The 21,433-nt window shown below is 48.0% G+C and overlaps 1 protein-coding gene across 1 annotated transcript in view; it reads left to right on the plus strand.

Moving 5' to 3' along the window:
* CUNH4orf50 (chromosome unknown C4orf50 homolog) overlaps positions 1-21,433 on the plus strand; it is a 40,906-nt gene extending 19,473 nt beyond the window's left edge. The window contains exons 7-11 of the mRNA XM_045077050.1: positions 6,857-7,030; positions 11,560-11,616; positions 13,784-13,966; positions 19,765-19,884; positions 21,346-21,433. Coding sequence (XP_044932985.1) covers positions 6,857-7,030; positions 11,560-11,616; positions 13,784-13,966; positions 19,765-19,881 — 531 coding nt within the window. The 3' untranslated portion in view covers positions 19,882-19,884; positions 21,346-21,433. The remainder of the gene's footprint in view (positions 1-6,856; positions 7,031-11,559; positions 11,617-13,783; positions 13,967-19,764; positions 19,885-21,345) is intronic.

Consider the following 21,433-nt stretch of genomic DNA (forward strand, 5'->3'; position numbering starts at 1 on the left):
GCTGACCACCCCCTGTCCTCAGGTGAGGTTCCCCAGGCAGCCCTTGGAGGAGGTACCCACCTCATCACCCCCACTTAGCAGATGGGAGAATGAGGGCACAGGCAAGTGAAGTAATGGGCAATCACGTGGCAGGAGGAGTAGGGCTGGGTCAGCCATGTGGGCGGTCCCCTGCTGCACACAGTCTGAGACGTTAGCCGGCCCTCTGCTCAGGCTCTCCCCATGGGCATCAGGTGGAACACTGGAGGGGGTGGTGTTGACACTTCAAGATCAGAGCTCATGTTTTCAGATCCAAGAGTTTATCAAGCAGTCCAAGTCCTAATTCTGCACAGTGGGTCCCTCTCTATCTCCCCTTTTAAAAGATGTAACTGACATGCAGCATTGTAGAAGCTTAAGTTGCACAGTGTGTTGACTTGATACATTCATGTATTTCAATATGTTACCACCCTTGGTTGGCCAACGACCCCATCATGCTCCACGCTGGGTCTTGAAAGGGATGATGGAAAGAGCAGGGACTTTAGGACTTGATCAGAGGTTAAACCCAGCTCTGCACTTACACGTCTATGATTTGGCCAGGACACCGGCTTCCTTGAGTCATTGTCCACACATGTGGAGCGTGCTTGCTGTTCAGGAATCCCAGGAGGAGATGCTCATGATAGCCTCACCGTGGTCTTGCCTGTCTGTAAGACATTCAATATTGATCCCTTTGTAGCCACTCATTCATTCTCTCCCTCCCCCTCTCTCTCCCGCTCTTTCTCCACTTTCTTCCTAACCCCTCACCCCCACCATGGCAATTTTATCAATCAGGAGGAATCAGAGGATTCCTTCAGGTTTTGTCAATTTTCTTCATCATATGTATTTTATTTCCCTGAATTTTGTTTATACCTTCATTCTTCCCTTTCTTTCACTTCCCTTTGATTTAGTTGGATGTTCCTTTCTTCCTCCTTGCTTCTTGTGTTGGAAGCTCAGATCATTGATTTTCAGCTCTTCTTCTTTTGTGATCTATGCACTTCTATCTCTGCGTGTCTCTCTGAGCACTGTTTCAGCTACGTCCCACACATTTGATATGTTGTGCTTTTATGTCCGTTCACTTCAAAGTACTTTGCAGTTTCCCTTTGTGACGTCTCTCTTTACCCATGGGTGATTTAGAATAGAGTTCCTGAATTTCCAAGCACCTGCTGAATTTTTTAGTTATATTTTTGTTCCCAACTTTGTAGTTTTATTTCACTGTTGTCAGAAAACATAACTATATTATTTTTATTTTTTTTAATTTGAGATTTGTTCTATTGACCAGATTAAATTCTATTCTGGCAAATAGCCCAGGAGTCTTTGTAAAGTACTGAATGATACCATTGTTGTGTCTTGTGATGGGGCCACGCTGGTTAATTCTGCTGATCAGGTCTTCTGTATCTTTACGGACGGGCTGTCTATTTGCTTTGTTTTTTACGCAGTTATGTTTGCAATCTCTGAGTGTGCATTTGTGTATTTCTTCCTCTGGTATGTTAGTTTTGATTTGTATATCTGGAAATTATTTATGAGATACATACAGACTTACAATTATGTTCTCCTGCTAACTTGACTCTTTGATCATGATGAAATGTCCCTCATTACCTCCCACGCTCCTTGCCCAAATTGCACTCAGTCTCATATAGAAGTAGTCACACCAGTTTCTTTCCCTTAGTGTTTTCATGGAATCCAACTTCTTTTAGACCACCCACCCTTTTGCGTTCAACCTGTGGGCATCTTTCTATTTAAAATGTGTTTTTTTGGAAACAGCATGTGGTTGGTTTGTTTTTCCTTGGCTCAGTTTTGCAACCTCTGCTTTTCGGTTAGGGCGTTTGGTCCACATACATTTCATACCCGTGATGCGAGCATTGGGTGTTTGCTCCCCTCTTACCGTGTGTTTTCTTTGTTCTGCTCAGTTCTATTTCTCCTTTCTTCCCTTTGTCTTTGGTATTAATATAAGTACTTTCTCTTATTCCTTTTTCTTCTCCATTAGCTCATTCCACTATATAATTTGGTATCATTCCTTCAGTATTTACCCTAGAGATTTCAGAATGTATATATTAATTATTTAAATGTACCCTAAATTAGTGCTTTTACCATGCAATACAGAAATCCCAAATAAATTAATAATTAGTAATAAATACTGCAAAATTTTTAGTAGTTTATCTCCATTTATTCTTTCTTCTTTTCCTCATTTTTGTCATATGTATTATGCCCATTGATGATACTGCATAAGGCATTGTTATTATTATTATTCCAGACAAGTGATGATCTTCTACATTTCCTGGACCTCCACATGGTCCTGTGATATTCATTCTTACTCCCACTCCCGGGGATCCGTTTTCCTGCTGCCTGAAGAGCTTTGTCATTTCTCAGAGTAAGAATCTGCCGGTGTTGAATTCTCTTGCATGTCTTTTTTTAGGAAAACAAACGCCAACTTCCAATTTTAAGATATTTTTTTTCCCCCTTGCTGGATTCAGAATTTTAGGTAGGCAGAGATTTCCCCCGCTTAGGGGACTTTGAAGATCTCATTGCATTGCCTCTGGCTCCCATGTTTTCTGTTCAAAAATGGGTTGTTTTGTCATGGTTTTTGTGTTTGGTTTTGTTTTACTGAATTAAGTGTGTTATTTTATCTCTGACTGCTTTTAAGATTTCCTTCTTATTTTTGGGTTTTGACAATTTGACTGTGATGGGCCTGGTGTGATTTTATTTGTATTTATCCTGTTTGGATTTTTCTGAGCTCCTTCAAGTAGAATCAAGTCTTTTATCATACTTGGAGAATTTGGGGTTATTATATAGTCAGATATTTATTCTGTCCTATTTTTCTCTTGTTTCCTAGAATCCAGACCTTTTTTTTTTATTATTATATCCCATATCTTTTAACACTGTTCTGTTTTTCCCTTTTTTAAGCTTTGTGTATTAGTTTGAATTTTCTACTGACCTATTGTTTAGGTCACTAGACCTGTGTTCTGTTGTATCCTATCTTCTGGTAATTCTATCCCATGTGTTCTTAATTTCATTTGTTCTATTTTGTATCTCCAGAATATACATTTTATCCTTTTTACTAGATCCTTTCTCTATTGAAATACTCCCATCTTTTCATTCATTTCTTCTTTCTTATAGTTTTAAAAATATATAATCATAGTTATTTTGAACATCTTCTCTGCTAGTGCCAATATCTGGATTATTGCTGGGTCTGTTTTTATCAACTATTTTATTTCTTGATTAAGTGCCACTTGCCAGCTTCTTCATGTGTCTAGTGATTTTTTAAAAATTTTATGTTGGACATCATGTAGGATATCTGGTAGATATCTGTTATCTCCCACTAGACAATGCTGAGTACACTTTGCTCTGGCAGATGGTGGAATGATCAGCAAACCAGATCATTCCTGTGCAGATGTATGTTAGTTTTGATCCAGTCCTAGGGTCTGATTTTCCTTCTACAATGTGGACCTTGCTCCTGGGGCATGGCCTTTCAGTAGCAGTAACTGAGTCTCCTAACCAGTCATTGAGGACACCAGTTTGGGCTCAGCCAGAACTCTGCCCTCTTGGTAGTAGTGTGAGGCCTCTGAAGTCTTTTCAGCAATTGGCCTTCCAGCTTCTCTTCTCGGCTAGGCCTCCAAGTGCTGCACTGTGCTCTCAGCATAGGATTCAGCCAAGGACCCAAAGTGCATTTCTAGGAAAGTGCCTGGCTCTCTCCTTTCTTTTCCTTCGCTCCACAGACCCATCTATCAGAGCACTTCTGAACTCCAGCCTCTGAGTCCCCCATTGAACAGAACCACCCCTCTCAGCTAGGGCTCCCACTCCTGACCCATTGTTTGAAAAATGCTGCAGTGAGAAAGCCAGGGAAAATATGGAGCTTGCCTTGTTGTGTATCCTTTCCCTCAAGGATTGTAGCCTGCATTGGCCGCCACTCAGTGCTTGCAAAGAACTGTTCTGTGCCTTTCCCCAGATTTTGTAGTTGTCCAATCAGCTGGTCAGACCTGGTAGAAACTGGACCCTGAGGAGAGGAATATAAAGTTGAGCATTTCAAGGTGGGAAAGGGGTGGCCGATGAAGAGCTTTTCATGTTGAGGGAGAAGGAAGTGACCAGGACCCAAGGTAGGAATGAACCTGGCTAACAGAAAGAGAAAGTAGGCAGTGCAGCAGGATCACGTGGGCAACAGTGATGTGAGATGGGGCAGAGCTCAGATGGCCTGCAGATCCCAGTTATGATACTTTCTAAATGCAATGGGAAGCCACTAGGGACTTTTAAGTGGGAGAAAAATGTGGTTCAATTCATTTGTAAAAAGATCACTGCCTGCTGGGAAGAAAAGGGCCAGGGGGATGCAGGGAAACAGTCAAGACAACTTTGCAGTCAAGAAATGATGCCAAGAGATGATGCCAGAGTTGAGGAATTTGGAACTAAAAGAAGGGAGGATTCCAGACAAAAACCAGAATTGAAGGAAACGAGGTTTGTTGATGTACAGGAGGCAGGGACAAGAAAGTGTCCCCATTTCATCATCCCAAGTCACAGACTTGATCGTGTGGCTATTTTGCTTAAAATCCTTCTGTCTCTTCCTCTTGTACTTGGTGTGAAGTCCCAACTCCTTCTGGTGAATTCTAATCCAGGCCTGGGGAGCCTTAGCTGTTTGCATCCCACCCTGCACCCTCCGGCATCCTTGCTGGGCTCCTCCTGCTCCCCAGTCTTCTCCTGGGAACTGCCACTCACCCCTGGGGTCTCCTTTGGTGGGGGGGCAGTGCCTCCCAGGGCCGCAGATGGGCTCTGTGTGGAGGCGTGATGGTACGTTCACAGTGTGTCCTTGGTCCTGGTGGGAACACCTCTACCTTGGGAATCAACAGGTACTACGGCTTCACATGCCCCTTGACCAGCCCAGAGAGCAGTGGTCATATTTCCATCCCCCAGTGCTGGATGGCAGTGGGTGTCTCTGGCTTAGTGCCTCCCAGCTTCCCCTGACCGTGCAGTACCAATTGGCCTATTTCTGTATCGATCTCCCCCACCAAAGCTCCCCGAGGGCACCATAACCCTCAGGACAGCATGTGGCTGGAGCCCACGCCGATCATTCCCGTTTGGGAGCAAGTGGGTCGTGAGCTGTTCACAAGACTGCTGAGTGGTGCCATCCCATGTGGCAGGCAGGGCTGGCCCCTACCCCACACGTCCATTCTCTTTAGAACATACTGGGAGAGCCAGTAGAACGTAATCTAAGGGTCCCTGGGACAAACCCCTCGTCCCAGTCATTGGAGAGGGGATGCAGCGAAGGCACCAAACTTCCCAGAAAGGCCAAGTTGTTTTGCAAGTCTGAGAGCTGGATTTCATGAAACCATCGGGAGCACCCATCTGTTCTTGACAGGGCCCAGCCTGTGCATCTTAGGCCCACGCTCTGTGAATTTCTATTAATTAGAAGAAAACCACATTCTGCTCTCAGATTTCTTTCCTAACAAGGGGGAGGCCTCACCAGCTGCGAGGCGCGTTGATTCTGCCCTTGCACTGGCCTCTCTGGCCTCTCCCAGCAGAGTGGCTCAGGCCCCTCCTCCCTGCTCACCCCCAGGCTAAGAGCACAAGGAAGAGATGAACTTTGCAAGTCATCAGATTCCCAGGGTAACTGCTTTCGATGAAGGGTGCACTGCCATGCCCAAGGAAGGGAGTGTGAGAAGCCTCTGAGCTCTGGGCTCCTGCAAAAATGAGCCTGGTATTTAGTAGAGCTGCACCTTCATCAGCCACTGTAGCATGTGAAATGGTTCCTTAATGATGCTCAGGCCCTGGGTCCAGAAAACCCCCCTCGGATGATCTCAGGGAAAGACTCAGAGGTCCATCCAGTTGTTACATGTAAGGGTGTTTATGATCACCCCAATTATAGCAGCCAAATTTAGAATGCCTTGAGCATTCAGCATTCCTTAGAACGTATGCTCACTGTGATGTTTTCAACATTATTTCATAATATGGAAAAATGCTCCTGACATGGCACTGAGCAAGAAAAGCAGAATACCAAAGATATAGATGGTCTGTTAATTGTTCTTTAGAGAAAATCTATGTGTGTGTCTTTTTGTGTCTATATATGCTTGCCTGTGTGTGTATATGGACATTATTAAAAAATAAGACTTTAGAACCCAGAACCACTGGGGCTAGGGGCATTGCTACTATTCAACACCGCTGCTGAATACAACACCGCCTCTCCTTCACATCTTTCTGCCTTCCTGGAAATTCGCCATGACATCCGTATGAAACCCGCTCATGTCTGAGCCCCAAAAGAGTGAGAGACCATTTTGTACTAATTTAAGAAAAAGCATTTGGGGGAAAATGTACTATCCTCTGCTTTATATAAATGGAGGATGCTTTAATGTAATAAGTATCTAGTAATTGGATTTGAACCTGAAATTCCATTCATTATACCTTTTTTTAGCAGAGTGGTGACCGAAATCAATGGAGACAGATTCTGGAACGCCCTGCCATTTTGCATATTTTTGAAAAGATGTGCAAAAAGATATATATATATCGGAATATATATATATCTGAAAATCACATTCAGAATGTTATTCTGTGATTCCCCAGACCCTCCCAACACTGACCCCCCCCCCCAAAAAAAAACCCAGGATGGGCCACAGGCTCACATGTGCTCATGCATACAGGCATTGCAAAAAGACTGGAAAAAAAATGTGTGGATAATAGCAGTGATTATTCTGGCTAATAGGGTTTGGGGTGACTTCTGTTCCTTTGTTTTCTAAAATCTTTGACTTGAGAAAAAAATGTAAGCCAGAAGAAAAAAATTAAGAAGGAAAACATGTCCTTTTATTTGCTAAGGCAAATTACTTAGAAGCTAAGCTAAGCATTTCCATCGGATGGGTGATTTCCACAGCTGCGGGACCCAGAGGCAGACCCCCCGACAGAGGACCTGAGGGTTCGCGTGGGGCAGCTCCAGCACCGGGTGTTGACCCTACAGTGCCAACTCAGAGACCAGACGTCTGCCCACCGCCAGCTACAGGAGGCACTTGGGGAAGCCGCCCGCCTCCGGGAGCAGCTCCAGGGCCAGGTAGGCTAGAGCCCCACTTCCTTTCCCGCCCGTAAATGAAATGGGCCCACACTCTAGGAAGCTTTTTGGGTTTTTTTGTTTGTTTGTTTTGTATTGTCTTTTAAGATTTTTAAAATTTATTTGAGAGAGTGAGTGAGCATGGGCGGTGGGAGGGAGAGGGAGAAGCGGACTCCTCGCTGAGCAGGGAGCGGGATGTGGGGCTCAATCTCAGGTCCCTGATGTGGGGCTCAATCTCAGGTCCCTAAGATCATGACCTCACCTGACTCAGGCATCCCTCTGGGAAGTTTTGAGGACTTGAATCAGGCCAGATCTCACCATTCCCAGCAGTTTGGTAGTATTTGTGAGATTTCCAAAGTAAAGACCAGTATGGGGAAGGAAGTGAGACCTGTAATCCCTCCACAAGCTAATGTCTGCTCTATCTGAAACTAATATACATGGGTTTTTCTAGAAAGTCTAACTGGTTTTCACATCTTACATAATAAAAGCCCTTCCTCTGTAGTAGTGAAGTGAGAGCAATTTTATAAGAGCAGAGAGATCCTTGACAATGTGAAAGGTTCATTATCTTATCTGTTATGATGGAGATACGAACTTTCATGGTTGATGAAATTACTCAGAACTAAGCGCGCACACACACACACACACACACACACACACACACACAGGACAAGCAGAACTGAGAAATCTGAGTAGGATTGGTAGATTGTTCCAATATAATTGACACTATAGGGTTGTAATATATTATAATTTTATAAAATGTTCCCCTTGGGGAAAACAGGGCATAGGATACAAGGGATTTCTTTGTCTTATTTCTCATGACTGGATGTAGATCTATAATTATCTCATTTTTTTTTAAATGTAAAACAACAACAAAAAAGTCCTTCCTCACTTTGACCCCAACCCCTTCTGAGCACCAGTATTTTATTTTAACCCTATGTATTCACATTCGGTGAATGTGTGAATGTGTAGACATACATGAAATTATACCACAAAAAATAATCCACGTCTTGATTTTTTTCATTTAAAGTTTAAAAAAAAAAAGATTAAAAAGATTTTATTTGTTTGTTTATTTGACAGAAAGAGAGGGAAAGAGATAACAAGAGAGCATGGGTGGGGAAGAGAGGGAGAAGCAGGCTCCCTGCTGAGCGGGGAGCATGACATGGAGCCCCATCTCAGGACTCTGACATCATGACCTGAGCCAAAAGCAGATGCCTGAGTGAGCCACCCAGGCACCCTGTTCGTTTCCTCATTTAATAGAAAATCTTGGTGCTATTTCCATATTAACACATACAAAGGACCTCATTTTAAAAAAAAATCCATTATTATTTTTTCGTAAGGCCAAACCATAACTTAATCAATTCTTTGTTTATGGAAATCCACATTGTTTCTGTTTCTTTGCTTTACAAACAAAGCTTAGTGAGTGTTTCTGTATCTCTTGACTTGGGATATGTTTCTGCTACATATTCAAGGGGTAAAATTCTAGCAAAGTAATTACTGGGTCAAAGGAGAGGTATGCAGTTAACTTTGATACAGAAGGGCAAGTAACCCTCCAAAGTCAGCGCTCATTTATGCTTCCGCCAGGAATAAATGAGTGTATGTGTTCACCCACACTTGTTACCCAGAATGTTATCACTTCTGTGTTTTTGACAATCTGATGGATGAAAAACACACCATCAACATTGTGACGTCATCTCTGGCTCCTTTCCCGTGCGTTCTTTGTATAACCAGATACACTATACTTAGAGTTTCATGTCTGTTGCCTCCTAAACCTTGGGCCCAGTATTTTTTTTTTGCCTGTGCAGTAATCTATTGGGTGGAAGTGACTTTCATTCACCTGTTGTTGGATCTGTGATTATTACCATTAATATATATATTCCTGTTTATATGCAAGAGCTCAGAGAACTGGGATTACTGGCCCAGAGTGGGGTCGTGATGGTTCTTAATCCATATTACAGAAAGCCTTCCCAGCGCTGATACCACTTCCAAAGCCCAGGCAGTGAACAGGGAATGTTCCTCGCTGTTCCCTCCTTGTGTATGTAGCAAGGAAGCTAGTAGGACTTTTTTTCTCCTGTCACTGATCTGTGAAGCATATACTTCCATTTGCATATGCAGGAACTTTTTACCATATCTAGTATCTTTTATAGTCTGTTTTTCATAGTTTTCAATGTTTTTTTTCTTCCTGCTCTTCAGTTTGGGTGTTTTTTTCTAACCCATCTTCCAGTGAATACTCTTCAGGAAGTCAGATTTACTCATAAACTCATTATTTTTGTTCTTAATTTTAGGTATTGTGTTTTACAGTCCTAGAATTTCCCTTTAGTTCTATTTTTTTAAAGATTGTATTTATTTATTTGAGAGAGAGAGTGAGAGAGAGAAAGCGCAAGCGGGAGGTGGGGGCGGGTAGCAGCAGAGGGAAAGGGAGAAGCTGACGCCCCCCAAGTAGGGAACATGATGATTCCAGGACCCCGAGTTATGACCTGAGCCAAAGGCAGACGCTTAACCGACTGAGCCACCCAGAAGCCCCTCTGTTTGTGTCTTTCTAATTTTTATTTTATTTTAGCTGTTTTCCTGTTTTGTTTTGTTTTTGAAAGAGAGAGAGAGCACAAGCAGGAGGGAGGAGTGAGGCAGAGGGAGAAGGAAGGGGAGAATCAGACTCTTTTTTGAGCACAGAGCCTGACACAGGGCTCAGTCCCTGAGATCTCCTGAGATCAGGACCTGAGCCAAAATCAAGAGTCAGACACTTAACTCACGGGGCCACCCAGGCACTCCCCCTAGACCCTGGCCATTGGGTTCTTTTTTGCTAGCTTTCCATTCTCTGATGAAATTCTTGTCATAGGACAATGGGGCACTTCAACCTTGAGGTTGGTCTCCGATAGCTCTGTTCTTCAGTCCCATCAGCATGGACAGATGCCCCAGACTCTCCACGAGCACAGGGACCTTCACACCCTTCTGTGTGGGATTGAGCATCTCAGCAGGCATGAGGTGCTGGCTCTGTGTGCTTTGCTTTGTCTTTCTCCAGTGGCCGATGGTGTTGAGCATCTTTTCACAGGCTTCCTGGTCATTCATCTATCTTCCACTGGACAAACGACCATTCAGTTCTTTTGTCCATTTTGCAATTGGGTGGTTTATTTCTTTGTTGTTGAGATGAAGAGTCTGTATATGTTCTAGATACGAGTCCCGTATTAGATATGTGGCTGGCAAATATTCCCTCCCATCTGTTGTCTTTTCATTTTCTTCTCATTCACTTTTTCCTTGCAAACGCCCCAGCACACAGGGCGCAGCCACATTCACACTGTTGCCTAAAACGACGGAGGCAGGAGGTTGACTCCAAGCCTGCAAATGTTACTGAGTGTCTTTTGAATAGAAGACTGTCTGCTTGGAGCTGGCATTTTACACTTTGAATACATTCCAAAAGGTACGCCAAAAGAGCCATATAGGAATGTTTGTGAAGCCTTGTTTGGAAAGCAAAGAAACAGTATACACTTTCCTAAAGCATGGGTTCAATAGGTTACCTTTCAGCCTTATGCTGAAATAATATGCAAGATTTTAAGTGGATGTGATCAGTTTGTATGTATTGACATAGAAATAACACCTGGACTGTAAATTCAGTGACAAAACTGAGACGTAAAACATTCGAATAGTATCATTTCCTAGGTATGTATACGTACGTCGGCATTCTGGTCGTGAATAGGCAGGGTTGAGACCTGCGTGAGAGATCAGAAGAGGTTGGCAAGAGGAAGAAGGATTTTTATTTGTGTCGTTTTCTTGTTCTGACTACAAAGGGAACAAGAGGGGGAAGGAGAAGGACTTCAAGACCAGCTGTCTTATTCTCTCTTAGGATTTGGTGGGTCAGCAATTGAGACGGGACTTGGCTGGGCAGTTGTGCTCCACCGAGCATCAGTGGGGATGACTCACTGGCATTCAGCGGGGTGTGGGGCCCGGCTGGAAGGTCCAGAGCTTCTTCACTGACATGCGCACACCAGACAGTAATAACGGTTCACATTCCGTGAGCGTTAAGCGGGTATTCTAAGCACTTTATAGGAAACGATTCACAGCATCCTTGCTATAATCCTCACTCATTGGGTAGACGCTAATATTACTCCCACTTTACAGATGAGAAGACCGAGGCAGAGAGAGAAGTGATTTGTACAAGGTCACAGTTCTAGCGAGGGGCTGAGCCAGTATTGGGACCCAGGGTGTTGGGCTCGGATACCAGGAGGTTTAAAAACACGGCACCAGAAGACTCTGGCATTTCTGCAAGGTATATCTGGGAACACTTCCTGCCTAAATGAAGAGGCAACAGAGGTGGTCCCACAGCCACCGTCTGGCAGAGCTCAGAGCATCCTTCCTCCTCTGGTCTTGCAAAGCCGGGGATAGGAAAGGTCCCTGTGCCTCACTGACTAGCCCATGTGGGAAAAGAGGGGAGTAGAGCCAACCTCTCTGAGCCCAGCTTGCCTGGGGAGATGCTGGTGGTGTAAATGGCAGGGGGGTGTGTGGAGGACACAGCCTTCTCACACATGTTGGTTCTCTTTCAGCTTGATGAGCTTCAGAAAAAGCAACATGAGGCCAATTTCGCTGTGGCTCCTTTAAAGGTACTATGTCTGTGAGATCAGTATGAAATGTCTCTTCTAAACAAACAGAGTTCATATTTCCCCATTCTAGATCTTCAGTCCATCTTTATTATTTAAAAAAAAACACATACACACATGGGAAAGAAGAGAAATATCACCCCCAAATTCCCATTCAAGTCTAGAGTTTTCGTGTATTTTCTTCTGATATACTTTACATGTGTCTGAGATCCCACCACATCTGTGGTGTCTGTGTCCTGCTTTTCCTGCTGGAGAATAATCCAGGAAGGCTGTCCTTGTCTGTCCCAAGCCCCGAATCAGCTGTTCGTGCTGGAGAATGAAACACCAAATGCTGTAGTTCATAAAGCTGCCGGGGCCCTTGCTCCATCCATGGTCAGGTCTGTCTGTCCGTCTTCCCCTCTCCCGCCCTCTTTTGCCTTCTTATATATAAATATTATGATGCACACGTTTTATTAGAAGGGTTTTCCCTACAGAGCCTGACATGTCTTTAGGACAGATTCCCAGAAGTAGCCCTCATGGCCCAAATGTTCTTTGCCATTCGGATGTGTCATTTGCTGGAAACCTCCGATATGGCACCCGAATTTGGGAAGGGCACCTGGAGAGCCTGCCCTTTTCTGTCCAGTCTCTGGGTGGGGTACAGAGGGGGCCCTGGCCCCACTGACTTACCAGCCCCACCCATGCTGGGTCCTTGGTTTCCTTAGATGTTAACTCAGAATTGTGAGCCACGCCATCCGTCAAGCCCTTCTCCCTCCCAGTGCTCCCACATCTGTCAGAGGCTCGGGTCTACTACGGTTGTGATGTGGCGTGACATTCATTCCCACTCAAAGCTTGTTCTGACACCCCATGGATGTCAGCAGTGGAAACAGCAACCCTAACGCCCTATGAAAATGTGAAGCTTCTGCGCTCCGCCCCCCCCCCTTTTTTTAATCATTTCCTTGTACCTTTTACTTAAACAAAGACCATAATCCTTTGTAAACTATGAAGGCTGCCTTATGCCAGGGACTCCACACAGTTTGTTCTAAGGTCTATGAGCAACATGGCAGGAAAGGGGCACGTGAGCCCCACTTTACAGATGGGGAAAACTGAGGCTCACAAGGGAAGTGACCTGCCCATAGTCACACAGAGCTACTTGGTAGCAGAGCCATGATTTGAATGCAGTTCTGTCTGAGGCCAAAGGCTCCCCTCAGCCACATGGTCCCTCTGGGAGGTCATGAAGAGCCCAGTAAAGTCACTGTCACCACGAACAAGGCCTTGTAGGGGGAGCTGCAGTTACTATGTTCAGCTGATGCAGGCCAAATGCACGAGGCCCTGATGTTTTGGGGAGTGTGGTCCAGGGGACCTAGGGAGCCCCACCCAAGGGTGCTGAGACCCCCAACCTCCATACTGCCCTCTTGCCAGTATGGGGCACCTAAGGACCACTGCCTGGGGGATGTGCCCAAGCCTCAGGGCAGGAAGTCCTGGCAGGAAAGCATCATCACCTCCTCTTCTGATGGAGCAGAGCACACCCCAGAAGGGACAGAGACTCACTTGGGGCCAGTCTTGAATGATGAGAGTCTGTAACCCCCTCCAGACATGTACAGATGTGGGAGGTCATTTCATGGAAGGGTCACTCACTCATACCATCCATGTAACAAATCCTTCCCAAGGGCCATGCTGTCCCCAGTGATGGCCCAGCGATGGCCCAGGGATCCAGGGCAGTGTCACCCCGACCTCAAGGAGCTCCCAAGCTATGTGGGAGACAGACCTACAAGTATAATATCAACTGTTGGGATAGAAGGAGCTGGGAGCCAGACAGAGAGGGACACCAGCCCCTTCTATCCTGGTGCCCTAAATGATGCCCATCGTACAGATGAGCAAGTCAAGGTCTAGAGAGAAGCTTGGTCATAGCTGGTCAGTGACGGAGTCCACACTCTTGAACCCCTGATCCTGAACTCCATATCCAGAGAGCAGTGGGGGAGTCCCAGGGAGTGCAACAGTGTGGTGACTTTTTTCAAAGCAGTTTCTGGCTTGTGGGCGCAGGAGGAATTGCAGGGAGAGGGTTGAGCCCAGGCTGTGCTGGGGAATGCAGAGCAGGAATGTGTTGCCCCAAGCCCAGCCCAACCGCTCAGCCCCAGAGGGTGTCCTACATTGGTGGACCTACCTGGCTATGTCTCCACTCCCACCCTTTCAGGCCAAGCTGGCTTCCCTGGTCCAGAAGTGCCGGGAGAGGAACCACCTGATCACACACCTGCTTCAGGAGCTGCGCAGACACGGGCTGGAGGACCAGCTGCTCTCTGAGATGGCACAGACCATGGTGGACGACGTGGCACTGGCCGAGTATGCAGCCACCTTCCCGGCTTCGGGGCTCCCTGAGGTAGTTCTACAGACACCGCTGTCCCTCTTCTGGTGGGAGCTGTGGGGCCATGAGCTTCCTGCCCACCTGCCTGAGCTGAACTGTTCCTCATTCCCTCTGCCCACTGATCCCACCCAGAACGCGCCCAAGACTCCTGCTCCGTGGTGGCACCTATGCTCCCAGCGGGTGCAGGAGGCTGATCTGGGTGTCCTTACCCTTAAAGGCCTCACAGCCCGAGGCCGGGGACAGACACACAAATAGCATCAGTTCAGGGTCTTGCATGAACTGGGCGGTTTCTTCCACCAGGTGGTGCTTTCATGTGTGCCCCAGGGCCTTAGCACTCACCACTTTCCCTGGCAGGATTCTGGTCTGTCCCGCAGCCTTCAAGACACAGCTCAAGCGTGACCTTGTCCAGGGATACTTCCCTGGGTCCCGCTGAACACAGAGGTCACCACATCCTCTGCCCTCTGTGGCATGTCAGAGGGAGTTTCCCCTGCTGTTGTAGGAGCTTTGCCAGCTCTTCTTCAGCAACTTCATAACCATCTCTGGCTTCCTAGTGCCTGGACCAGAGAAGCTGCTCAGGGAATACTTGTGCATGAATGAAATCAGGAGCTAACTGAATGAGGATCTCCTCTCCTAACTGCCATCCGAAGAGGAAATTGAGGTTCTGAGAGGTTGGAAGGCTCACTCAAGGTCACGCTGCCCCCAGGCAGTGTGCATGGTCATTGATGCCAGTTCTCACCCAGGTCAGGCTCTGAACAGCAGCACCTGGGGTCTCTGTGCCTGGTACAGTGGGTGCTCAGCTGAGGCTGTCCCCCATCCCCCTCACATACAGGCAGGCACACAACCTCATTCCTGGGGACCAGCCAGCAACACCCCAACAAACGCAGCTCCTGCTGTAGACATAGCCGGCCCTGATTTCCACGCTCCCCCTAGGCAACTTAACACCAGCTCTGTTCCTCCACTCCTTGGCCCTTCCCAGCCCAGCTCTGCAAGTCCCACCTTCTCTGTCCCTTCTGTTCCCTGGCAGCCGTCAGAGGCCCCCCTTGTCCCAGCCAGCCACAGTACAGCCCAGGAAGTGAAGTCCTGGAGACTCAGGGCCACATGGTGACTTGGTTCAGAACCAGAATTTGAGTCCAGAGTCCCAGACTCGCAGTCCTGTGCTCATCTCTTTGCACGAATGCTCAAGTCTCTTCAGAGCCAGCATAGGGCTGAGGAAAGAAGTCAGCGGCTTATTGAGATACTTGGCACAGTCTCTGTGTTGACCAAAGCAGGAGGAAAAGCAGAGTTCCAGGGTATGGGATGTAGTAGGTGTCACATGCGAGGGCCAGCTGGCTATGTGCTGAGGGGACCTCATAGTGGTGGGAGCCCCACCCTCCAACAGCTGCTTTGAAACTTAGAACTGAAATGTTCTCTGGGATCGGATAGGCTGACTTACAATGACCAAATTCATAGAGACTGATGTATAAACCTGACCACTAATTTATCAGTTTCCTGTGAGAACTAGAACCATATGCAGGCTGATAATACTGGATGGATGGATGAAAAAAAAAAATGTCAGCATGTATTTCTTCCCTGAAATGGTGGAGTTGTCTGGAATTTCATTCATTCATTCCTCTGTTCATTTGTTAGTCATTAAACGTTTACAATCAGAATCTCCTTCTGGAGACTGGGATGAGAACAAGGAGAATTAATGGTACCATCAGCCTGCGTCATTTATTTCCTATAAGGATGTGCTCCCAGGACCTCGACATGCCTCCTGCTGGGCCAGGGTGTCTCCCCAAGACCTGTTGAAGGCCATGGCTACTTAAAAGCTTCTACTGTTCTGATGTGGCTTTGAATCTGCCCTGACTCATTTTGCATTACTTTACAATTCTGCTTTCCAAGAACACCCCCCATTTTCATTACTGGGTGGGGTAGTGGGGCGTCTCACTGTTTCATGTACAAACAACAAAATCCACAGATACCTAGCACCCACTGCCATGCCCCAGGCCTGGTGCCAAGTGCTGGGCAGAAGCAGTGAAGTGGGCAGACCATTACATGCTCCGAGCCTCAGTTTTGCCTTCTGTAAATTGGGAACAGTACAGCCTATGTGCCAGAGTTGACCTGAAGACAGATAATCTGTTAAACACCCCATGCAGGGGATTCCACTGGGTAGGAACCTGGTCCTCGCATGGGCGGCTGTCAAGAGGGCACACCGCTCCACCACTGCCTGGCTGTATGGCCTTGGTGGGGGGACGGTAAGGTGTACCCCTTACGGTGCATGGACACTTCCCCCTGTGCTTCGTGGAGCTCACTCAGGGGGTCCTCCTGCAAGGAAGGAACCTCATCGCCCCTTACCCAGTTAGGAAAACTGAGGCTCAGAGGTTCTAAGTCTGGCTCAAAGACACACATCTCTGGGTAGTTTTCTAGCTTGGGCTTCTCGGTGTGAAGCAGCTTGGCTGAGTCGAGCTGGCCTTTGACCCCAGCAGGGGGCTTCTGGGCCCAGCCACTGCAATGACATGGGAAGGGCAGTGTAGTGGGTACACATGCGTTATTGGGGATCTGGGCCGCAGCTTGGGGTTGGGCTCATCCCATGTCCTCAGGGAATTGGTCCCTCATGTTGCTGGATGGCCAGCCCCCAGGGTGCAGCCTCTAGGCAGTGACATGTCTAAGAACCCAAGGGTGGTGCTCCAGGCTGGCTGGAGGTGCTGGGCGCTGAGGGGAGCAGGAGTGGGAGACTGGAGTGGGTGGGAGATCACCTGTACTTCATTTCTGAGTGAGCGAGGAGCCAGCGTTGGTGTCGGAGCAAGGTCCTTGTGCTTCTGGATGGTGGATGCCACAGGCACGTGGGCTGTGGGTGCCACGCAGGCTGTGCACGTGGCAGCTCATTTAGTTCAACAGTCGGTGACTTGGGCCGTGAGAACTGAGGGCCAGACAGCTGAGCAGGGCCTTGGGAGGGCACCGAGGCCCTTGAGGGGGTGGTGGCAGTTCCTCCTGCTGGGCAGCTAGGCAGGATGTGGGCTTTGCGGACACCAACTCTCATTTCAGAGAACACAGGTGGAATTTCTGATGCTGGTTGTGGACCCTGCCTTGCAGCCTGGGAGCCCTGCCCAGCTGGCTGGGGAGTCATGGGTGGGCTCAGGGGGATTTACCGGAGCAGAGGGAGCACTGAGGCTGGGCATCGGGGCCGTCTGATGTGCCAAGGGTGGCCTTGTGGAAACATCCCTGGGAGGGGCTGGACCCTGGAGACTCAGGTTGTCTGGCTCCTGCCTGGGGAAGGAGACCCACCCTGACCCCAGACATCCAAGGGAGGATGGGCTGCCATTCGTTTATTCACTGGGCATGGTGATGACAGCCAAGACTCAGCCCTCCCTGGCACTAGCATGTTCTATGGATTAGCTCACTTCATCCTCTCAAAGCCTGCTTTATCAGTGGGGAAGCAAGGCCCAGGGCAGTCAAAGAGCTGGGCAGGGTCACACGTGGGGCCAGCAGGCTGGGGTACATTGCTATGTCTGTCTACTCTCCTGCTCTTGGAGGAGGGGCTCACACCTGCAGCAGGTCCCTCAGGTCAGTATGCACCACCTGTCGAGTTGATTTCCTCACACTGGTGGGGCGGGTGATGGATGGGAAGCCTTGGCCCTCTGAGCACCTGTGCCTTTTCCTCGGGGCTATGTGTAAGTCTCAGTTAACTGGGGCAGCTATAACAGAATCTGATAGGTGGGGGCTCTCACAGTTTTGGAGCCTGGAATTCAGAGCTGAAAGTGCAGGCGTGGACAGGGACTGGTCAGGGGGGTGGGGGCGTCATCTGGACTGTAGCCTCAAGAAGATGGAGGTCACTAGGACAAGAGGCAAGGGAGCTGCTTGTTTCCCTTCCTCTTGCCCTGCTTGTTCCTCTTCCCTCCACCTTCTGGAAAAAGCTTGCTTTCCTCTGGGTATTGTCAATGAGCTCTATATATGGGCGTTCAGAAATGGATGTCACCTTAAAAAGAAGCAGTGAGACTTGGAGTCCTGAACTCCCCTAATTCATTAAATCAACGACCCCAGGCTTGGGCCTCTAAGGATCCAGGCAATTATTTTCTCTTTTGCTTTTTATGAAGTTTAGAACATTCCCCCAAAAGTTTTCATGGAGAGAGAGGCAGGGGGAGCGGAGCACATAGGGTGCATTTTTGTACCCTGAGTGGGCGGGTGAGTGGAACATTCAGTAGCCATCCATTCTCACTGTATTCCAACAAAACCCCACACAGGACATAGTAGTGTGTCCATTCTACAGATGGACACAGCAAGGCTCTGGAGTTCCACTAACTTGGCCAAGATCCTGGGCTTGGTGAGAGGCAGAACCAGGATTCAGCCTGAGAGTGCCTGGCTCTCAGCCTCCCCGGGCTGGTGGGAAACATGAGGAGTGGGGAGCAGGGGAGGGTCTCTAGAAGCCTAATCACATGCTGAATACAGTGCCACGTGGAAGCCAGTGGGACGGGTCTGAGGCTGCTCTGGATATGAAGGTCAAGGAAACCTCATTCGCATGTTGAAGGAGTTTACATCGAACGAGACACACTCTAAAACTGGGAGCAAGGGGAAGCATGCATTTGGAGCACTGGCAGTGAGCAGAGGAGAGACACTTGATGGGGAAGAGGCTTCCTGGAGGAGGAGACACACACGTCAGGCTTGGAAGGATATAGAGGGTTTGGGATAGTTGGAAGGACGGAGTGAAGGCGCTTGAGGCCCGGAGATCTGCATGCAGGAGGGCACAGAGGTGTGAACAGTGAAGGTGCTGGAAGACACAGTGTTTCCAGGGGTGTAAGTGCCAAGCACTAAGAGGAGACAGCGAGCGTGCACAGTACAGAAGACTCCAGTAAGTGTGGTGTGGGTTATGGTCCAGCCATAGTCTGTGCCCTTGGGCATTAGTCCCTGGACTCATCAATCCCCCTTAGAGGTGACAAATGGCCCAGTTGTCACAGCACAGCACATGGAGGGGCCAGTGGGTAAACTCTGCCAGGTAGAGTCAGGGAAGCCTTCATACAGCAGGGGACATTAGAATGAGGTCGTGACACTCACATAGAAGGTCACCAAAGAAAGAGAGGGAGAGAGAGGGCAAGCGCTGGGGTCCTCAGGCAGGTGCCCAGCCTATGTGACTGCTTGGTGGACACGGTATTGGGGGAAAGAAGGTATCCCAGTGACACGGCATGCAGGGCCCCTGGTTCACAAGAAACAGCCAGAAGGAGGCACGCTTTGGGCCGCTGGTCGGAAATCTGACCCACCTTGAAGGCCAGCACTGATCTTGTGGAACCAGTCAGGGGTTGCCTGGCCAACTAGCCAAGCTGCTATTGCCACCTCACCTCTTATCAGCCCCGTGTGGTCATGGGATCCAGGAGGGTCACCACTCAGTCGATGGGGTGGTGCAGGGGACTCAGGTTCAAGCCTGACCTGAATTTCTGGGCGCCTAAGCCTGGGATCCCAAGGGGTCGCTCAGCAATCAGTTTGTGCAAGGTGTTGGCGGGACCTCTTGGAGAAAGAGTATTTTTCTTGGAAACTCTGCCATCCAGCTGCCCTCCTTTTTTCCACTTTCAACAGCACTTTCTAAAACACATTAATCACAGGCTCTGTTTGGAGAATTAATTCGGGTATAGGAAATGCAATCGTTTTCCTGCACCTGTCTTCCCTTAGAGCGAATCCCCCTCCTTTGTGGGTCACAGGGAGAGGAGGGTTGGGTGGATCTGGCCAGACAATGTGTTTTCTGCAGGGAGGGGTGAGCGGCCTGCTTCATTCCAGTCACGGCCACCTGCGTGAGGCTTTTTCTCCTGAGCCGTTCAGAATAACTGCTGAGATGTCTTTTCTTCCAGACCAGCCACCAACCGGATGTTGAGCCCGAGAAGGCAGCTGCTGTAAGAGGTCAGTGCGATACTCAATTAGGAGTATCTGTGTGCTCTGACACGGTCCCAGTCAGCAGGACGATCTGACAGGTAGGCCAGGGTCCAGTGTGGACCCTGAAGAATGGGAGCCCGCTTTCTCCCCCCTCTCCTTCCCCACTTGGCCCTGCGTTCTCACTTCATGATATAAGCAGAACACAGGAGGAAAAATACCACCTCTGCAGAAGTGGCCCAGTTCCTCAGCCCTGTAGTTTCACTCCTGGAAATTCATCCTAAGTGACTAATTCTCTGTGCGGAAAAGCTCAGTGGACAGGTGTATTCATGCCAGCGCGTTTCTAATAATGAAAAACTGGTGGTGGTCGGGGGAGGCGTTCTCCAGCATTGTTAATTAGCCTGTAGACTCTGCAAAATATTGATCACTAAAATCATGCCGCTAAGCATCGTGTGATACCATAGAAATGATGATATTCTCCGTATTTTTAAAAGGGAGGGAGTGAAATGTTTGGGATGGTTGCACAGATAAAGCTGGATAAGCACATCTTATGGGCTTATAAGTGGATGATTGGCAACTTATATTAGCAGATAAACTCAAATTCTAATGGCGGTTACTTAGAAAGATGGTAACAGGGTGATTGCTTGTGTTCTGTTATTTTTATTATGTAAAAGGAAATTAAGATGCTACCTGGGGAAGGCAGAATTTCCCTGGTTAAGCGAAGTGTGCTTCCAACATGGGGGAAGGGAGGCCATCAAAGGATTTGTTTACGTTTATGTTCATATCGGGGGCTCAGTAGGTACTAGGAGAAAGTCTGGAGGGTGTTGACTTTAGGCAGCTGCTCACCTAACAATTCACTTACTGTACTTACAGCTGTGTAATCTTGGATGAGTTAATTAAGCTCTCTGAGCCCCAGAGTCTTATCTTCTAAAGAAGGATGATAGGACCTTTCTCAGGACTGTCTAGGGCCTGACCCAAAACGAGAGATATTGCTCTGTCTTTGTCTGGTCAGGCTGGGCCTGTCCTCCTGTACCTTCCCCTCCTATCCTTGCAGTCTGAGTGGACATCTCTTTTCACAGCTGGAAGAACATAAATTCCATTTGGTCCTGTATCTGCCACTATTTTATACCAGTGCCCTTCCTTTTCTGGGCTCAGCTTCCTCACCTTTAAAAGAAGGAGATGTGATAGATTGATTGGGTTACCTGTGCATTCAACATTTCTGGAAGGCTGCCATGTACCAGACCCCCACTAAGTGTTGCAGGGTTCACAAAGATGGGTTGGCTTGCAGAGGTGGTGGTCCCTGTGTTGGATGAGCTGGCAGCTGGGAGGGAAAGCTGAGACAGGCAGTCAGTTTTCTAGGATGCCCATGACCATGGTGGGACCATCAGGGGGGTATGGATGAAGCATGTGAGGGTTCGAGGAAACGCAAGAGGGCCTCTGCCATGGGATTTGGGGAGCTTGGAATGACAGAGACTGGGAAAGGTTATTCCAAGGCTCAGGAACTTGCTGATTTTTAAAATAGATTTCTGGATTGAGGCTTAACTGAGAATACTCTCTTCTAGCTCAGAAATACCACCTGAATCCCAAAATGGACAGTGTCCTCACCCAAAGACCTCTGCATTCAGAGTCCTGGCCTGTTCCCAAGGCTGA

This window comes from Mustela putorius, unplaced genomic scaffold (assembly GCF_011764305.1).
Source record: "Mustela putorius furo isolate JIRA1106 unplaced genomic scaffold, ASM1176430v1.1 tig00000083_pilon_pilon_pilon, whole genome shotgun sequence".
In the NCBI taxonomy this organism is placed as follows: domain Eukaryota; kingdom Metazoa; phylum Chordata; class Mammalia; order Carnivora; family Mustelidae; genus Mustela; species Mustela putorius.